Source organism: Diplotaxodon limnothrissa, linkage group LG11, assembly GCF_057381915.1.
Source record: "Diplotaxodon limnothrissa isolate DT_005_m linkage group LG11, D_limnothrissa_male_GT1.1, whole genome shotgun sequence".
Taxonomy (NCBI): Eukaryota; Metazoa; Chordata; class Actinopteri; order Cichliformes; family Cichlidae; genus Diplotaxodon; species Diplotaxodon limnothrissa.
Window position 1 is genome coordinate 28243710 of NC_140606.1, and position 19048 is coordinate 28262757.

Below are 19048 nucleotides of genomic sequence, written 5' to 3' on the forward strand. Positions count from 1 at the left end.
TCACCTGTGGAATAAATGCTTTGTGTGGTGTGCAGGATTCAACAAGCTCAACATTTGGCCTGCTCATGCACACACACACACACACACACACACACACACACACACACACACGCACACAGAAACAGAAAAACACACACTCACAAACAGTCTACCCCCACCTGCACCTGTGGGCACAGGCTGACTTTAATGCCAGATATGGTTCAGTCTGTGTCACCAAGTGTCTGAAGGTGCCTGTACTCTGCCAAAACCACACTCCCTCAAACACACAGCTGTACACACACAGACACACACATGCACGCACGCACACAAAGACACACACACTCCCCCCCCCCACACACACACATTGTGATTCTTCCAAACTCTAATTTCAAAGTCTTGCTCCTCTTGCTTTCTGCTCTATTTGCCTCTCCTCTCCTATCCTCTCCTCCGATATTGTACACCTTCCCAAGGCTAGTTGGCATGGTGACGCTAATGGGATGGCCGTTGCTAGGAGATGCAGAGAGCGGCCAAAAAGAGCATCGTCACGGTGAGAAGAAGGCGATCCCTGGATGGGCTGCTTCCACTGACGCTCTTCTCCAGCTTGGGAATAACAGGATTAAATTCAGCTTGAAAAATAAAAGAGAATGAGAAACTATTAGAACGCAACAACAACAGGAGAGAGACAGAGAGATCTTAATTATAATCATGTCAGATGAGAATTTTTCTGTACTTTTAATCCAAGGTTTTATTATTTGGTCATTCAGACGCCGTCTTTAACATCGGCAGCGCTCCTTATATTAGCTGCAAAATTTCTATGTCTGATCTTAGACCATGTTAAGGACAATTTTTTCCAACTTTCCGATGTATCACCACTATAACCACATGCCACTTTATTAGGTACAAATGTTCAGCAATTTGTTCATGCAAATATCTAATCTAATAATAATATCTAATCAACCAATCACATGACAACAATTCAAATGCATTTAGGAACATTAGACATGGTCAAGTAGTATTAGGTAGTTTCTTTGTACATTTTGGGCTCCTTAACATCAAATGAGCATCATTTAAACACCACAGCGATCCTAAACATTGCTGCTGGCCTGACAATCCCTTTATGACCACACTGTACATATCTTCTGATGGCTGCTTCCAACAGGATAATATGCCACGTCATAGAGATCAAATCATCTCAAACTGGTTTAATGAACATGAAAAGGAGTTTATTGTACTCAAAGGACCCCAAAATCATAACCTGAAATCCATCTCAATACAGTAGAGCCCCTTTGAGATGTGGTGGAACAGGAGATTCGCATCATGAATAAATGTCAGTGCCTTGTTAAATAGATGCTCTCTAGGCAAAAGAGGTTCAACCCAGTAATACCAAGTGGCTGGAGTACACAATAATACACTAAAATAACAGATAATATAAAATATTAGCAAGAGCCTCTACTAATTGAGACTTCAGCTAAACTTCGGGGTACAAAATTTAGGCACTTTTTCCCCCTCAGGTGACGTGGCTGGGATGTGTTATTCTGTATAGCAAAGTATCACAGGGTGCAGTACCCAAACACACTGAGCCTTTCAGGATTTCTGTTGGTGTGTTTTTAGTTTTAAACAAGCATTGTTATTTCAGCTAACTGCTATCTCTTGTTACCTGGCCTCTGTACCAGGACTACAGCTGGCTTCAAATGGAGCACTTTGTTTTACAGTACACTCCACTGACACAAAACAGTCACAAGTCCTAAAGAAATATCTTGATTTTTGAAACAAGAATACCATGCTTACGCAATCCACAAAGCATAAGTCTGCATTATGTTGTTGTTCAAAGTCTGGCTCTTTGTCTCAGACGACATGTTGCCCATCCCTGTCTTAGATCATCTGACCAGATGCTCCAGGTGGTTTCAAGTCCAAGTTACAAACAAAGAGGTTTTGTACTTTTTCAGCTGGCACCTCTAAGCATCGGAACAGACTACCCGTTCATATCAGATCTGTCCTACATTTTTCCCCTCTAAATCCTCGCTTAAGACCTACCTGTCTGACAGAATTGAGACCCGTATGTAATTGGGTAGGCAATGTAATAAAGCGATTACTCTTTAGATTATCTATTGCCCAGTTGTCTTTTTTCCCTGTGTTTTGGTGGCATACTTCTGCAACACTTTTTTGCTGCTTTGAAGCGTTCTCTATAAATAAAACTCGGCTCATCCTTCAGTGGAACATTTAAAAGCGTTTATCTGGCTTCCTAAATGTGCTATAATCTGGTTTCACAGCACAACTTTTTCTCAAATGTGACAAAAAAAATGATGACAGCCCAAGAGAACAAAAGGCAGCTTTCAGTCTTACTCCCACTGAAATATGGTCAGTCTGCACTAAAAACAACACAAAGACTGCAGCTGTTACCAGACAGCATTCATTGTTCTAATAAGGTGACACATTGCCCATCATACCTGAGACATAAATCTACTGTATGCACTGTAATAGCCCCAATACCCCTGCACTTACACCTGGAAACAGGCTAAAAATAGGTTTCTTGAGGGCAACACACCAAACTTTGATGTCTAGTCAAAGTGAGAAACACATGACCGAGCAGACAGTTTGCTACAAGCCTGCACCTATGAGACACACGCAGGGGCAGACACTCCCTCTGTAGTCATTTGATTAATAAGACTGGAGACCAGACAGGAGCACAATTTTCTGTCTGTACAGAAGGTCCCTGATGCTGATTAGCAACTATTGTGTTTACGGTCTGATGGCATTGAAATAAAGCAGGGCTGCTCTCAGTGTTTCCACTCGTCGCTGTATCTATCTCCAGAATATTTCCAGCTGCTCCGTGGGTCAGACAGGAGAGTAATGACTCTCTGACACCTGGTTTTAGAGATGGGCTTCTCTGGTATGCTTTGCCAGCCAGTCTAATGAGGTCCATGCAGCAGCGGAGCTCAGGTTAAATGCTTTGACCGTGGTGTAACTGAGTATGCAGCTGAGGGGTCAGGACACTGTGCGGCTTCAAACTGTTGTTTTGGTGCTGACTGACAGAGGAATGTGGTTTTGTAGACACCAACAGCAGACGGCAGAGCATCTCGTACAACTGGTTCCAAAGTGAGGCTCTGCTAATCGCCCCATTACACAGAGACACACAGACACTCATAGTCTGCCACTGCTGTTAATAACCGTATAATTATTGGCGTACAAGTTGTTTGTGCAAAGGTCATGTGAGGTGCATTGTGACCTTCTGACATGCTGGGCTGAGCTAAACATACAAACGTCTGCATGTACATATTACAGTGCACAAAAAGCAAGTAGCATCTACCTAATAATTAAGCTCAGACAGCTGTAAGTGTCTATAAATCTGGAAGTCACGAAATGCAGTGTTGTGCAAAAGTCTTGAGCCACCCATCATATTTCCTGGGAAACTTGCCAAGACATTTTTGAAACATGTGTAAACCGAAATGGAAATATAGTATATTAGGCAAAAACAACGTTTTTACAGTTCTAATGAGCTTGAAAATCACCACCTTTATACTTCTACACAGCCTGAATTCTCTGAGACAAGCTTTCCTGTCATTTCTTCAGGAATAGTTTTCCAGGCTTCTTGAAGGACATTCAAAACTCTTCCTTGGATGTTGGCTGCCTTTTCTTCTGTTCTCTGTCAAGATGATCCCACACTGCTTCAATAATGTTGAGGGCTGGGCTCTGGTGAGGCCAATCCATGATTGATGGTGTTCCACTGTGTGTTTTTCTATTTAGGTGTGTGTTTGCAGCACAGGCAGTGTGTTTGGGATCATTCTCGTGCCAATCAGATGCTTTGCAGATGGTATTTAATTTAAATCAAATCAGAATCAGAAATTTCTCATTTGGATTCATCACTCCATCAGACCTGTTGCTCCCATTTTTGTGTAATTTGGCCTTTTCTCCCTGTTTCCCTTCCATAAGCTTCTTTAAGAGTGGCTTCATTACAGCCACTCTTCCACTGAGGCCATTTCTGATGAAGCTTCAGTACAGTAGATGGAACAGCTGAATATCTAGATGCATCTTTCCTGTCAGGTCTTTGCATGATTTCCGGATGCTGGTGTAGATACTATTTTAGAGCTGTCACTTGTTTGTCCACCACTTGTCCAGTTTCCTCAGTTTTTTTTACAGAAAGCACTACACACCCGAAAGAGATATTTTATTCTGTCAAACTATATTATCTTTGACATTTTTCATAGACTCAGATAAAGAAATGAAAGGAAATCGTGTGTTTTTGCTACAGGCTGCTAATAATAAAGAGTCTAAAGATGTGCCAACACACAATACTGGTTCATCCCTTGAGTTAAATAAATAAATTGAGTGATTAATAGCTTAGTGATAAAGGACTTAACAAAAAAATCATCTGACATTTCCCTCAGACAGAAAGACTGTACTGAAAATTAGTGAAAAATCAGCCAATGCCCAAAGAAAAACTTTGAAAGACTTTCAGGAAGCCTGGAGAACCATTGCTCACGGCCGCTTTTTAAAAACTGCAAGAAAGTCTCCTTGGAAGCCAAATATAGAGTTGATCGTCAGCTTCAGGAGACGTGAAGAGGAACCTGCTCCGCTTTGCATAAGTGGAAACATTGTAGAGAGAGTGCCCAGCTTTAAAATCCTCGGCACACTCATCTCACACGGACTCTAAACACAACCTCTCGCGTGAAGAAGACACAGAAGCCATTTGACTTCTTAGAAACACTGCAAAGAGCAAACCTGCTCAAACAGCTGCTTGTGTCCTTCTACCACAGCTCGGTGGAGTATACTTAGCCTGGCATCTTGGTGTGGTATGCCAGCTGCACCGAGGCTGACAAGAAAGCTGTTCAGAGAGTCATTAAATCAACATAGAGGACAACCAGCTACCTTCACTCGAGCAGGTCTACAGACAATCAAGGTCCAAACGGCAATCTATCCATCTGTAGCACTCAGAGACAGGCTTCAAATTTCATTGTACTCCCATATAATCAAAAATAAAGGCATTCTATTCTAAAATATAAGAAAATAAGAGTAGCTTTTGCACAGTGCTGTAGCTTAGACTGGATTACGTCTGTCTAATCTGTGTTTGTGAAGGAGTGTGTGAGCTAAATCCTCTTTTATACACATTTTATACTACATTATGTTACTGTGGGAGTATAAATCTGACCTTATTCTGTATTTTATGAATACTGAGTAATTTAAAAAGAACTTTTACAGCATTATGCAATTCAGTAGAAACGTCCTGGCATAAATAATTTAAGAGTGACTTTGTTGACACTGTGAGATGTGTTGAGTCTTCTCAGAGCTTATAATTTGTGGCGCTCTTGCATCAGAAAGCCCTCATTAAAGGGGCACTGCAGTGATTTAGTACTGCATTTTTACATAGTACTGAGGCTTCAGAGACGCAGGTTAGAAAAAAAACAAACACACAAAAACTGTGACCGAGACTGTTACAAGAGCGCCTTTCATCAGATCCCGCCTGACTGGTTCATACACACGTCTTTCATCATAGTCTTTATTTAACAAACATCTCGCAGAGCCTCCGAAGACAATAGTCAACTGTCTGCAAAAGCCGCGCAGCTCTCTGCCTCTGACATGCTAAATCAGAGGCAGGTTACTTAAAAATAAAGAGGGAACGTTAGCTAAACAAACACTGGCTGTCCAAACAAACGCCACAAACAAACAGCTGTTAGATTGCTGAAGAAATTCAAAAGAAACTGACAGCAGACCGCATGCATGTATGCAAATAATTACGCTTTCCAGGAGTTTAACTGCAAGTAAACAGAATCATTAGCAGTGACATTTGGAAGGGATAAATGGTAAGCTCGAGTTATTCATGTTATTGGGCAAATAATAAATAAAACACATTTTAAATATTTACTTATTTGTTACACTTTGCTCCAGAATGCACTCGACCATCTCGCTTCTGTTTTTCTCGTGTAATCTTAGCTTTGTAAACCAAATATTTAAGGCGTGTTTAAAGGTTGCAATTGTGTTATTCAGCTCTCCCATACACCACAAAAATGCACAAATAGGTTTGCACGTTACAGCAAACGTGTAAGCTTGCCAGATAGAGATCGTTTAAACTGGTTGAGTGCAAACTGTCTCACAACTCTTTCTACAAATTGACCTAAAAAACAGTGACAGGTACTTTCACACCTAAGTCCAGCTAAAACAGTTGTTTTTCACTTTTGGGGCAGTTCGATCGGAGAGGTGTGATCACGTACAGATAGACCCCCGCTTTTTTTTTTCTTTTTTTTTTTTAGAAAAAAGGTCCTCACAACAATCCGAAATAAGTTTATTTGTGATGAGCACGGGCTCTTGACCTCGATGCAACTACCGGGTGACCTGGAGTTTGAGCTCCTGTAGCCAGGTGTGCTGTAATGTAGCAGGGCTCACAAACTGCCGTCCTAAACACTTGACTTTCCTCTCACCTCTGCTTTGCCAGCTATATCTTAACACCCAGTGGGCTGAACTTTCACACATCCCTTGCAGTGGCACATCATAATTACCTGCTACCTTTTTTCCTCAAAAAGAAACCACAGCATAGGGAGAATTTACAAAATTTACAAACTGCAGGTATGAAAACGTTGATCTGTAACTGTGCTGTCTTCTGATGCCAAGTACCTTAAACACACTGTGCTCATAGGAATAGTAATTGCTACAACAAGCCCCATTAACAAGAACACGCTACAGATTTTTCTACTAATGGCCAGAGCTGATCATCGGATGCAGTAATCTGAGCCAACAGGGTGGGAAAATGAGCGTCCTCCCACTGAAAGCCTTCAGTAATCGCACGGTTGCACGGGGAGCAGCTAGCGCCATTCCATCTGCGTTGTAAATGAGATCTAAATGAAATCTAATGCTAGTGGCCGTATTCAGCAGGGAACCACATTGATTGAAAGGGGAAGGTGCCCAGGAAATAAACTGCGAGGAGAGAAGGGGGGAGAAAGACACGGGTGGGTTCCAATACGCAACATTTGAGTTATTTCAACATTTCTACACACAATAATCAGGCAGATTTGAACTGCGCAGTCTGTGTGAAACTTCAGTAACAGTAATTAAAACTACGATGTGAGGACATCTAACCGGCAGCCAGGAGGACTGAGAGCGAAGGAGGAGAACAGGAAACTGTACCACTTCTTTGTCTTCAGCTCGTTTCGCAGCTCCCTGCTGATCTTCTCACTTCCTCTCACACCACTTGGGTTATCGTATTAATTTAATTGGCAACACAGCACTACAGGTGAAAAAGACCCATAGGGGCTGGGGTAATTTCTTTTCAGCTATTGTGTTAGCCGCTCACTATCAACAGTACAGCTAGAGTGCCATGTCCTCGAGCTGTCTCTATCAGTTTAACACATTAAATGTAGATATTCTTCTGTTGAAATGATCTTTAATGTCCTTTTCCTTCGCATAAAAAATCTGTACATGTGTAGCGAACAGATTTTATTTTGCAATAATCATGTTTTGCATTTACTGTATTAGAAAAGAAAGCAAGGAAGGACCAAGTACTGAGGAAATGTGATAAGAATATATCGTACATATTGTAATATATTGTTGCTAAGTAGCGAATGGGAATTTTTAGCTCTAAAAATTGTTTTGGCATAAAAAGATTTCAAACTTTTTTTAATATCACTGTGATAGTGTTAATGAATACCATAAAACCTAAGATAAATATCGCTTCGGGGCGGGAAAAGTATTAAACGAGGGAAAAACTCAATTTCACACATCAAAAGGTGAATAAACTGAGTTTAGGTGGCTTTCTCCTCGACTGCATTGCTACTTGTGCTCTCGGAGGAAAAACGGAAGATGGGAATTAAAAGGCAGAGGCATGAGGAGGGCATAGAGAAAGGAGATGGAGTGAGAGTGAAATAAGATGAAAGAATGATGAGAGGAAAAAGAAGCGAGGGAGCGGTATCTCACAGAAACTCGCATGACCTGCAGCTATTTGCCGCAGCCAGTCATGAGTTTTCTTACGACAATTATTAGAACAAACTGACTTACACGCGTGCGCGCATGCGAGCGCGCGCACACACAAACACTCAGGCACACGGGGAGATTAACAACAACGCAACGCCATATTTTACAAGATACCTTGGAGGAGAGCGTGTGATAGCTAGACAGGATTATGATTGATACCAGCATGCCTGGTTGTGTAACGGCTGCTGGATAGGTAGGCCAAGCTACCTGCATGTTGTTACTGTGTTGCTATGCTGTTGCCACAACACTAAAAATCAACAATATGAACAGGTGATCCCAAAGTCTGTCATTTTTTGATTTACTTCTTCGCTTCTCTCTTAAATCGCTGCCAACAGATTTCACATTATACACACGATCAATTTAATCATATAACTCCAAATCGGAGCAACACAACGACAAACAGGAAGCAGTTCCAAACGGGCAGGGGCTATCTGAATACGGGATATCTAAAGAGGCCCCGCTTTTCTGAATGAATTTTATACTTTTTGTTGTAAATTTTCAAGAAACTCTGTGTTCTCTGCTCATCTGGGTGAAAACGGCATGAAATGTGTGAAATGAATATTCATGTCGTTGTTTAGCAGGATCAGCAGCTTGCCAAGCCAGCTGGCGCTGTGAAGTTAACTGCGCTGAATATCATTTCACTTGGTTAGCCACTTTTGATGCTGCACAGTCGCACTGCCATCTATATCAATATCATTGGTCAGCCAGCTGACGCGTTCAAAGAATAATGCTGATGATCTTCTACCATATGCGTTTTTTAAAAAAATTGCAAGCAAATCCAATACAAGCGTGTCGTATCCATGTTTGCAATAATCCACTGCTGAAAATACAGCGAGCAGCATTAATAGGAAGTTGTTATTCCATATTTTCAGTCACTTAATATTTCAGACTAATAACTAATACATTGTTGCTTGTTTATGAATTTATGAACTCTGCTTTAACTTCAATGAGACGTTGAAGGCAAATAATCTGATTTCCTTGATTTGGTACTAAAGTGATCAAAATCAGAGTCTGTCGCTGTTTTTGTGAATCGAGCTGCAACAGACAGATGTGTCTTACACTTCCTGAACTTCCTGTGTGTATTACTCACCAAGCTCATCAATTTTTAGGCCTGGTCTAAGCGTGTAGACTCCATCTGTAGGCCCTGGCTCATCGTCCACATCAGAAGCTGTGTGTGTGAGAGAGAGAGAGAGAGAGAGAGAGAGAGAGAGAGAGAGAGAGAGAGAGAGAGAGAGAGAGAGAGAGAGAGTGAGTGAAAAGTAATTGAGCTGAAAAAAAAGGGAGCAGGGGTTAAACTATTGCTCCAACCAAGAGGACTTTAATTACTTCCAACATGACATCCAATAGAGTGGCATGACAAGGGTGCAGGGTTGAAAAACCCCACAGCATGCCGACTGACAAGCCACAATATCACAAGAAGCCCTGACAAAAAGATAGAGAGAGACGGGGAAAAGAGGGAATGTGAGGAGAGGCAGATCAAACTGAAGAGAGTCAGTGTGTGAAAAGGGATGGAGAGTGATGGAGTTGTGGGGGTGAAAGAGGGAGGAGAGGTTAATACTACAAAGGACCGGACAGGCCAGGGATCAAAGTCTGTGTGTGTGTGTGTGTGTGTGTGTGTGTGTGTGTGTGTGTGTGTGTGTGTGTGTGTGAAAGTGAGTGAGAGTGGGTCGAGAGATTGAAGGGTGGCAGGAGAGCGAGAGAGGATAACACTACATATACATAGCCACCCACTGACCGCACACGGCAATAAATGGATTCTGACAGGGAGAGAGGGAGGAGGGGTGGAAGAGAGAGGGAGAGGAGTGGAGAGGAAGCAGGAGGGGGTTGAGGGCCTTCAAAGCTGAAGCTGCTCCCTTTTTTGCTGCTGTAAAGAGAGGGAGAGAGAGAGAAAGTGAAAGAAGAGTGAGACGGGGAAGAAGAGAAAAAAGAGGAGCTGGGACGTGGGGGGCTATGCTGTGAGTGAAAATGCTGCAGGAGACTCAGCAGCAGTATTAATAGCTCTGCCTGTTTTAGGCTGTATTTAGATTGTGTGTGCATCTGTATGCAGAGAGTGTGTGAGTTCGTTGGGAGCCTGGTGCTTTCCAGATGGGCAGAGTGGCCAGATGGGTCCAGGTAAAGCCTGCGAACAAGTCCAAGCATTATAGGTCAAACATCACCCCCCCCCCCAAACACAAAGCAGGAGACTTACCCGTGGAGCAGCAGACGTACACTCGTAGTCTCAGACAGGCGCGTCCGTGGTGATGAGTGGGCGTGGCTGCACAACAAAATAACACACAATAAATTAAATGCCGTGTGCACTTTTGTTACAGAGCTTGTACTTAAATATAGCCAGAATTAACCGTTTGGGTCACTATTATCATGCATTTGTTAAATAGAAAAACAATCAGCCAGATGTTATGTTACTACTACTTGACTAATCAACCGGCTGGCAATCAGCGACACAAAACAATGACTCGAGAAGGTGGGTAGAATGTTTTATTGCATGTGGTCTGAAAATGTTAGGATGGCACATGATTCTTGTAGATTTGCTCACTTACCTACCAGAATCCTACGTTAATATTACCAAACCCACAAATACACACAAATATGTACAGGAGTAAATGAGTACTGCACCGATTATACAGTCAGTAATATCTGTTTTGGCACTGTTTTATGACAGGCTAAAAGTTCATTATTTATACAGTGGCTTGTTGGCACAAGGTGCTGCAAGTTAATTTGATTAGCAATCAACAAAATGGATGAGCCTGCACGGCTGCAGGGCGATATGATTAAATGTGAGGCTGCAATTTGTCATCCCCATATTACTCGAGGACATGACTTGGATGATCGAGCCGAATATTCAAAGATAAAAGTTATATGTGTAATATTGTAACGAGCAGGGTTTTTTTTAACCTGCTGCTCTGACCTCAATAACATCGTTCTTTAATATTTATATCTAGACATTTACGACATTAGTGAAATTTCTTTTATAAGATATACAGGAGGTTCGATTCCACTCACAGATGTAGTAATACTCCTGGCCGACGTGGAACTCGTAGCCCAGCGAGAAGGCGCTGTAGCGCTGGAACTTCTCGGAGAACTTGATGGGCGCGTGGGGGGCGTGAGGCCGGTTACACTCCCACCGCTTGAAGCCCATCTGGGGATCACAGCTCCTGTAACCGCGGTAGCTGACCATGTAGAGGACGTACTGCTCTCCGGTGCCCACCATGCGCTGGCTGTCGTTGTAATGAGGGCAATAGATGTCCAGGTAGTCGTTGACGTTCACCTGCATTGTGTAGCCCTCCCTACGCAGACTGGACAAGCAGAGAAGCAGCAGAGATTAAATTATTAAACACTCAAAACAGCTACATATAAATATTACTTGAAATTCTGGCACTTTCTGTCATCATTTACATCATTTTTTTGAAATCAGTGCCATTGCAAAGCTGAACAGAGGTGTTGATGAACACACATTTTACACTCTTTATATTATGAGTGCTAATTTTTGAGTATGTTCGTACACAGATGACACAAACAAACATAAACATGCTTTGGGCATTTCCTCAACACTCAGTATCACATACATCACTGCACAGCAGCAGCAGCGATGTAACATCTCAGATCACTGCACGGGATTTTGTCTTTCGGATGCTTTCTGCTTGAACAATCACCGGGCGTAACACAAATCTTTGTTTCAGAGGTATCGAGTTATTAATACCAGTAAGCAGGTGTGTGCTTAAGGGGGCGAGGGTGTGTATTCGTGGCTGCGGGGCTGCTGCATGCAAAGAATGCGGAGCTGGCTCTTCAGAATGGACTCAAGGCCCCAGGGCCACAGCTCCTTCTCCTGGTGTCAGCGCAGCGTTGTCCCCTAACCCCACTGCTCGTACATCAACCTGAGCGCAACGTTGCACTCACGTCAACCGTCAACGTCCCGGCAACGTTTCTTACCCCCCAAAGCTCATATATCAGCGTCAACCCTAAAAAAGATTCAGCTTGACAGGAAGATAAGGTCTGATTCTGTGTCTGGGAGCTTGTGTGCGCGCCTATGTGTGTGTGTAGTTTCTGTGACAAAGTGAAATAGGTTCTTTCCTGACATCCAAAAGCCCCTTTTTTTCTCCCCATCACAGACACGGGCCCATATCTGTGAGACTGAGACAGGCTGCAGTTGTAAATCATGCACACTCCGATGAGCATGTGCGTACACACATCCGCTCTCGTTCACTCAGACGCTCTAGTGGTGACACCATAAAATCACAAGGGGGCAGCAGTGTGTCATCCTCAGCCCGACTCTGCCTCGCTCCCTCTTTGCCAGTTCTAGGTCATGTCTCCAGGGAGATTATTATTCAATTATTAAATGAAGATCGAAACACTGCTCTCAATGTCTCCTTCTCTCCATCACTTCTTACCGCTCTCTTTAAATCCATCCTGAATTTCTTTTTTCTCTGACCTCTTCATTTTTCTCTCATCTCTTTCTTTCAGAGCAACCTAAGACTAATTGTTCGACATTCATCCTTTACTCCTTTTGCCTCGTCTCCTATCCACCCCTCTCACTTTCACTCATTGCATCACTTAATAGCCTGCAGAGGAGATTTACTTTTTCTGGCATTAGTGGTAGAAAAATGCAGAAAATGCTTTAAGGGAACTATATTTATAGTGAATGCAAAAGAGAGAGACATGGAAAGCAAGCGAGAAAGGACTCGAGTGAGCGATGAGTTTGGTTCCACTAGGGAGGTGTGAATGCAAATTGAGTAGAAGAGGAGTGAAAGCCAGAATAGAGCAGACAAAGAAAAAAGAAAAAAAAAGAAGCAGCAATTGGCGAGTTTTATGATACCAAAGAAAAGCAAGTTTTGAAAGATGAAGTGATAATGGCAGAAAAGAAAGTGAGAGAAAATGAGGGGGAGGGCATCTCAGGGCATCTTGAATAATCTGAAAGCAAATCACTCCTCCAAGATAAAAGATGCCACAGGATTCCCACTGTGTATGTCCTGGTTTGGTGTGTAGTAGGTACGAATGAGCATTTCTCCGAGCGTACAGCGCTGCGATTTGCCAGCCATTTATTTGATATCTTGACATCTTTAGGAGCCCCATCTCTGACACGCACACATGTACGCACATAAAATCCTACATAAGTGACTTAACAGCAAAACCAATCTTATATAAAAGTGGCATCAGATCATATAATAGCCTTTGTTTCACGCCGTGGATAATCGGAAAATCAGACCAATTTCAGAGTGAGATTAAAGAGCAGATAGAGCATTGAGGGGGCTTGCATGATATATCATATATCACAATAATTATACGGCTCTTGCATAAGCAGAAAGACTGATTGCATTAAACAAAAATGATCCAAATTCTGAACTATACACAAGGATTTTTTTATTATTATTACTCGATTAATGACCAACTACGTGACACAGAAGACACGAAAAGCTGAAGAAAAAAAAGCAAAAACCACGCACAATAAATGCAATGTGGCATTTTGAACAATTTTAACAACACAATCAGATTTCATTATATGTTGCTCATATAATAAAAAATACAGTGTGTTTGAATATTTGCTTTAAATGTAGTTATGAATTATGTGAACTGAGACTCTCTCATCAGAAGAATGACCCCGATGAATTTGACAAGTTGAGATAAATTTTAATCAGAAAATATGCAGGTAATAAAAATGAGCCAATAAAGCATGTTTTGGTTTTACTCGAGTGCGTTACACAGTAAGGCATTTTTACATTTTAGTCGATGCATATGTCAGTAAATATAGAAACGTTTCAGTATAAAGCAGTTCAGTTTAACTACGGCTCAAAAGATGTCCAATAATGTGGCCAACAAATAAACAAAAAGCTTTTAAGCTATAATTTACTGCATGAGTGCGACACTGCATTAGAATCCTGGGTCAGCATTTCCAGTATATGCAAGACGCTGTTAACATGCTTTGCTCACTATATTTTTAACCATAATGGTACACACTAATGTACTCATGTTTTTAGAGAAATGTGTTAATTCTTCTATAAAACACTTTTTTTATTCATTTTTATTTACCAACAAAAAGTCGACTCACAGTTACTGAAATATTGACGACTATCATTCATGTACCAAAACATTCTTTTGAGCAAAGAAGCTGCGATAGTCACGTACCAGCCATATCGTTCCTGCCGTCTGCTTCAAGTCCAAAGAAAATGCAATAAATATTTTAATTTTAAAAACAGATTTCCCTGAGAGTCGTGAGCGAAAGTCGCTCTGGCTGAGAAGACTATCACAAAATGTTCAGCCTCATTTTGGAATTTTCTTTTATTCCCCTCTATGATACCGGAGTTTATTAGATCGTAACGCTTCCTGAAATTCCAAACAAAGAGAGACGCAGCGATACAGCCCAGCAGGTTATGAAAAGTCAGAATGTGCTGCTTGCTGATGCTGCCTCCTGATGCCTCAGTTTCCTTTTGTGTTGAGGCACCACTAATTTCCTCTCTTACAAGTGATACCTGGCTAGGTGACGCTGATAACAGCCAGAGACCTGATGGGACATTTCATCGGCCTGAGCAAAAGTTTCCAAGAGCAAAAGATCACTTGTATACAGATCCGCCAGAGAGATGGAGCGATGGAAAGACGGAGAGAAAGATGAGAAGATTTATAGCATGAGACGAGGGGTAGTTGGGGTTAAAAACAGCAGACTCTAGCAACCAGAGAGCCAAGGGTGATAGCTGGAGGGAGTGAGAGCGAGCAACAGCTAAGAGCAAGATCAAAGTGGGCCTGGATCAATGTCACTACTGTAAAATCACATCAGAGAGTGTGAGGGAGATACAGAGAGAGAGAGAGAGTATGTTGCCTGTATAAATCAGTCATAGGCAACATAATGCCACAGAGTTACCCTCTATCTACTTATTATCTGTGTGGACTGTTGGAGCATCATATATCAATAAAGCACTTGACAGTAAGCGCCATCGTTCCTTTTTGTAACAAGAGCTAGTGGGACTGGCTTACTGTGCTCTTCTGTTGGTTACATGGAAGATTTTGTGGACAGCGGAGGACAATAAGGATAGGTAGAAGCTCAAATATTTAATTCAGCGAGAGGGTCTCCCCCTTAGGACCATGTTTTTTGTGAGAACAGCACATTGGTCAATATGCTGCATAGTGTATGGCACATCTATGTGATTCCCATTACGTGGGATACGTGTCCAGGCATAGCTCCACTATTTCACTGTACCAGCAGTGTTTGATTAACTGCTGAAAATGCTCTCATTTGTTACAATTATTCTAATGCAGGGTATTTTAAACAAGGGATGGTGTGAAAGCTCGCTGATGCCCCGGCTAAGGTGGAAAATGTTACTTATTAAGCATATTTTTCTTATGGCTTATTAAACCTTGCCATGACAGGTAAGCAAATGTGGGAGAACGTTACTTTGTAGCAAAGTTTAAAATAAAAGCTCAATTTCAGCAGTGGGCTTGAAAATTGCCATGGAAACAAAAGGAAAGACATTAAAAAACACAATGTAACAGTTAGCAAACATTGTTTCTGGGAATAAACTGTCTTTTTTACTGAAGACACTTTGCCACGTTACAATTAGTTGTACATAGATATATAAAAAAGAATAAAAAAAGAAGAAATCAAAGAATATAAAAGTAATGCTGCTTTGTTTTAGTGTTCTTAGGCTGTGGATCGCCTGGTTTACCATCACGCTATTACAGAAGTTTGTGGCGCTGTCATTACAGTTGTTCTATTAGTCACACCAGTGTTTTTTCTGACATGATTTTATACACCAAGTCAAAATGCTTGCTGCGAAGAAGGCCATCTGATTGATTTTTCCTTATTAGGGGAATCAGATTTACTTTTAGAGATATCTCTGAAAATGCAACCATGACAGACGCACAGTAATTTGGAGACGTTACATTCTGCCCCTTTCAAAACTATGATAGTGTCAAGATAGTTAAAGAAAGGCCAAGTCTGGCTGTAACAAACTTTCCCTCAGTAACTCTGACTCACTTAGTTTCTGAACTAGAGCTTTTGAACTTTAATACAACATGCTCAATCCGTTTGCTATAAATGACACAAAATGTAACATTGTGGGTTCATGTCAAATACATCACACTCATTTGAATATCCGTCGATGTGTACACATGGTAGAAAATTTTCAGAATAAAAGTTGAGCCGACTTCACGGATGTTACCTCAACTTTGTGAATGTTGTCTGAATGTCCTTGTTAAACTTCCTGGAAAGAAAGAGTTTGTTTTCTCCTACTCTATATCGATTAGATCAAATTTCACTGGGGGGGATAACCTCATGTTTTGCTTGGATTCTACCAACTTGGTAATACATGCTGGGGGTTAGCTGAAGCCACAGTAAATACTTCAAATAAGGGTTTACAGTTTTTAAATTCTTTGGCAACTCTTACTCTTACAATGTACTCTGGAGTCCACTGTCTAAGCTCTCATTTGTTAACCTTGGGTGGACATCCCAGACCATCGGGAGTTCAGTACCAAAATTTGGCAAAGATGTACATCTTAAGTTTCCTGATGGTTATCAGTGTAAAACATTTTAATGTCATCATGTTGCCAACATCCACCTAGCAATGGATGAGTTAAATGACCTGTCTTTTTTTTTTAGCTTTTATGCACCTATAATGCCTTGAACAAAAGAATTATATAACTTTTATCATACACCATTTAATTTATATCCACAAAAGTTAAATTATACCTTATATAATATGCCATAAAGCTCCCTGGCAAACAATTAGTAGCAGAAGAAAATGACCTGTGTTTACCTTTTATTACCTACGACACTATTGGTTTATTTCATCACAATAACATCTCATTTATAGCCACAAAACTTGAATAAGACATCCACAACCACCTAGCAATGAGCTAAAATGACCCATTTTTAAGCAACAACTACCCTTGCTATTTTGTTGCCAGCAGCACATAAACCAAACAATATTGTCACACAGTTAGATCTTTAATAATAACACTACTCTGTAAAATATAGTGTTACAGTCCTATTTTCTTTTTTACCTAAGTGGGTGTTTTCACCTTTGGAAGGTGGGGAGGAGTGAGGAGTGAGGAGGAAGACAAAAATTTCTCATTTGTCGGTGATTGATGGAAATTAACGTGTTGCAACTCTCTCCGAGTTGTAGCCATGCACAGCTGCCTACTCTCCCACTCTCCAGTTATTTAAAATAAAATTTTGATCTAAATAAAAATTTAACTTCAGGTGCATCAGAAAGCGTCACAGCTGTACCGTCCAATGATAAAAACAACCATCTCCCTGCACGCTGGAGAGATGGTGTTATTTTATTACTTATTAAAGTATGTTTATGTTTTTAAATGCTGACAACAAGGCAAAAATAAATCATTTATGCTTTTTCCCCCTTTGTAGTAATACATTTTTTAAAAAGGATGTCAGACGCTGTATTTTATTAAGCTTTTTAACAACTTTTTTCTTTTTCCATCAACCTTCTTTGACGATTAACCATTTTGAAGCTGTGCTTCAGCAACACAGCTTTCTATAGTAACTCGGCACAGTGAATGCTAACTTATCTTTGGATTTAAGTATGAAGCATTCAATTTAATTTTTCTAATCATTTGCTGATCAAAAGTGGAAAACCACAGGTGGCTGATTGGGTTGTAAGACTTTAAGTGTGCGTTACTGTTTGCCAAGATAAATCAAGGTTAAAGAAATCAAAAGAGACACACCTGATGGGCACAAGGTAGGGCTGGATTAAAACTTGTCCAGCAGTGTTACAAATGATTGCCAATCAGGACTTAAAAGCCACTTTGCCTCCAGAGGCCAGACTTCTTAATCCCATCTCGGCTCGCTACAGAGATGCTAACATTGTTGCGGGAGGACTCCAATCAGCCAGCGGAGTGGTCGGTGTAATTGAACGGCTCCCCCGGTGAATGGAGACTCCCAGAGATCTGTAGCATCAATGAGGCCCTCATCAAAGGCAGACACGAGTCTTTCCCACTGCCTTGTCATTCTACTCTGCCTTTCCTTCTTTTCTCATCACCTTCATCTTCAATCTGTTTCTGTCTACGTTTAACACCGCATGAGAAGAAGCGCGCAGACAAATTTTGATTAAAAACTTGCGTAGAAGCTTGCTCAAATGATGCCGTCTCATTAAATACTGGTTGCAGATGAATTTATCCCTTTATTTGAATCCAGCTGGATTAGTTGAAGAACATGTACAGTATGTGTGTGTGTGTGTGTGTGTGTGCCTGAATGTGTGTGTAAAGTGGTGTTTGATAGGGTGTAAGGATTGAAATGGTTCTAAATTCTCCCCGTTAAAATCAATAGCTGTCTTGAGTGTGTCCAACAGCCTGGAATATGCTCCCTTTTCTCAAGGCCACTGCACACACTTCCTCTCTCACACACATACAGCCCAGGCCTGCTGAGCGATGTTTCATCGTTGGTAATTGATCAAAATATTACAGGTAACAGGATTTATTCCCAGGTGGCCTCACACACACACACACACACACACACACACACACACACACACACACACACACACACACACACACAAAGCACCGAAATGATCACACAAGTAGCATTGTCCAAATCACTCCCTCTTTTGCTTAATTTCTCAGCTCTCATTTGACTTTTTCGCTGTCCTGTCCGCTCACTCCGTCTCCCTTCTTCCCTTCCTCTCGGTGTCTGTGGATATTGACTGCACGGTGAGAGAGAGAAACTGTCCCAGCAGCACAAAACCTAATGGCGAGCGTTATTAGCCCTTTGAACCGAGCCGTCTCGCTCGCACACAGAGCCACATTCGGCGAACACACTCCCACACCATTATGTATAATAATAAGCATGTTCTCTTCCACACGTGTGTTTCTGCAATCAATCATACATGCGCTTTTTGTGGCTCTTGTTCAAACACTCGTGACACAGATGGATGAATGTGAGGAAATTAAAATGAACAAACGCACATGGAACACCAGATGGCAAAAGCCGAGGTCGGAAAAAAAAACAAAAAGAGGGAAAAAAAAAAAACACATGCTGAATAAGACAAAAGGCAAAAAAAAAAACAGATCAGAGACGAAGGCGGATAAAAGCGTGAACGACAACACCAGGAAGGAGGAAAGACAGAATACTTCAATTAAGAAAAATGTTGTTTAACCTGTGAGTAAGACCGGG

At 41.4% G+C, this 19048-nt stretch overlaps 1 protein-coding gene across 1 annotated transcript in view; it reads right to left on the reverse strand.

Annotated features, from left to right (window-relative positions):
• Positions 1 to 486: 486 nt before the first annotated feature.
• efna3b (ephrin-A3b) overlaps positions 487 to 19048 on the reverse strand; it is a 70312-nt gene continuing 51750 nt past the window's right edge. Inside the window, exons 2-5 of the mRNA XM_085365629.1 lie at positions 10939 to 11231; positions 10127 to 10192; positions 9029 to 9106; positions 487 to 605 (exon numbers count right to left, since the gene is read on the reverse strand). Coding sequence (XP_085221755.1) covers positions 487 to 605; positions 9029 to 9106; positions 10127 to 10192; positions 10939 to 11231 — 556 coding nt within the window. The remainder of the gene's footprint in view (positions 606 to 9028; positions 9107 to 10126; positions 10193 to 10938; positions 11232 to 19048) is intronic.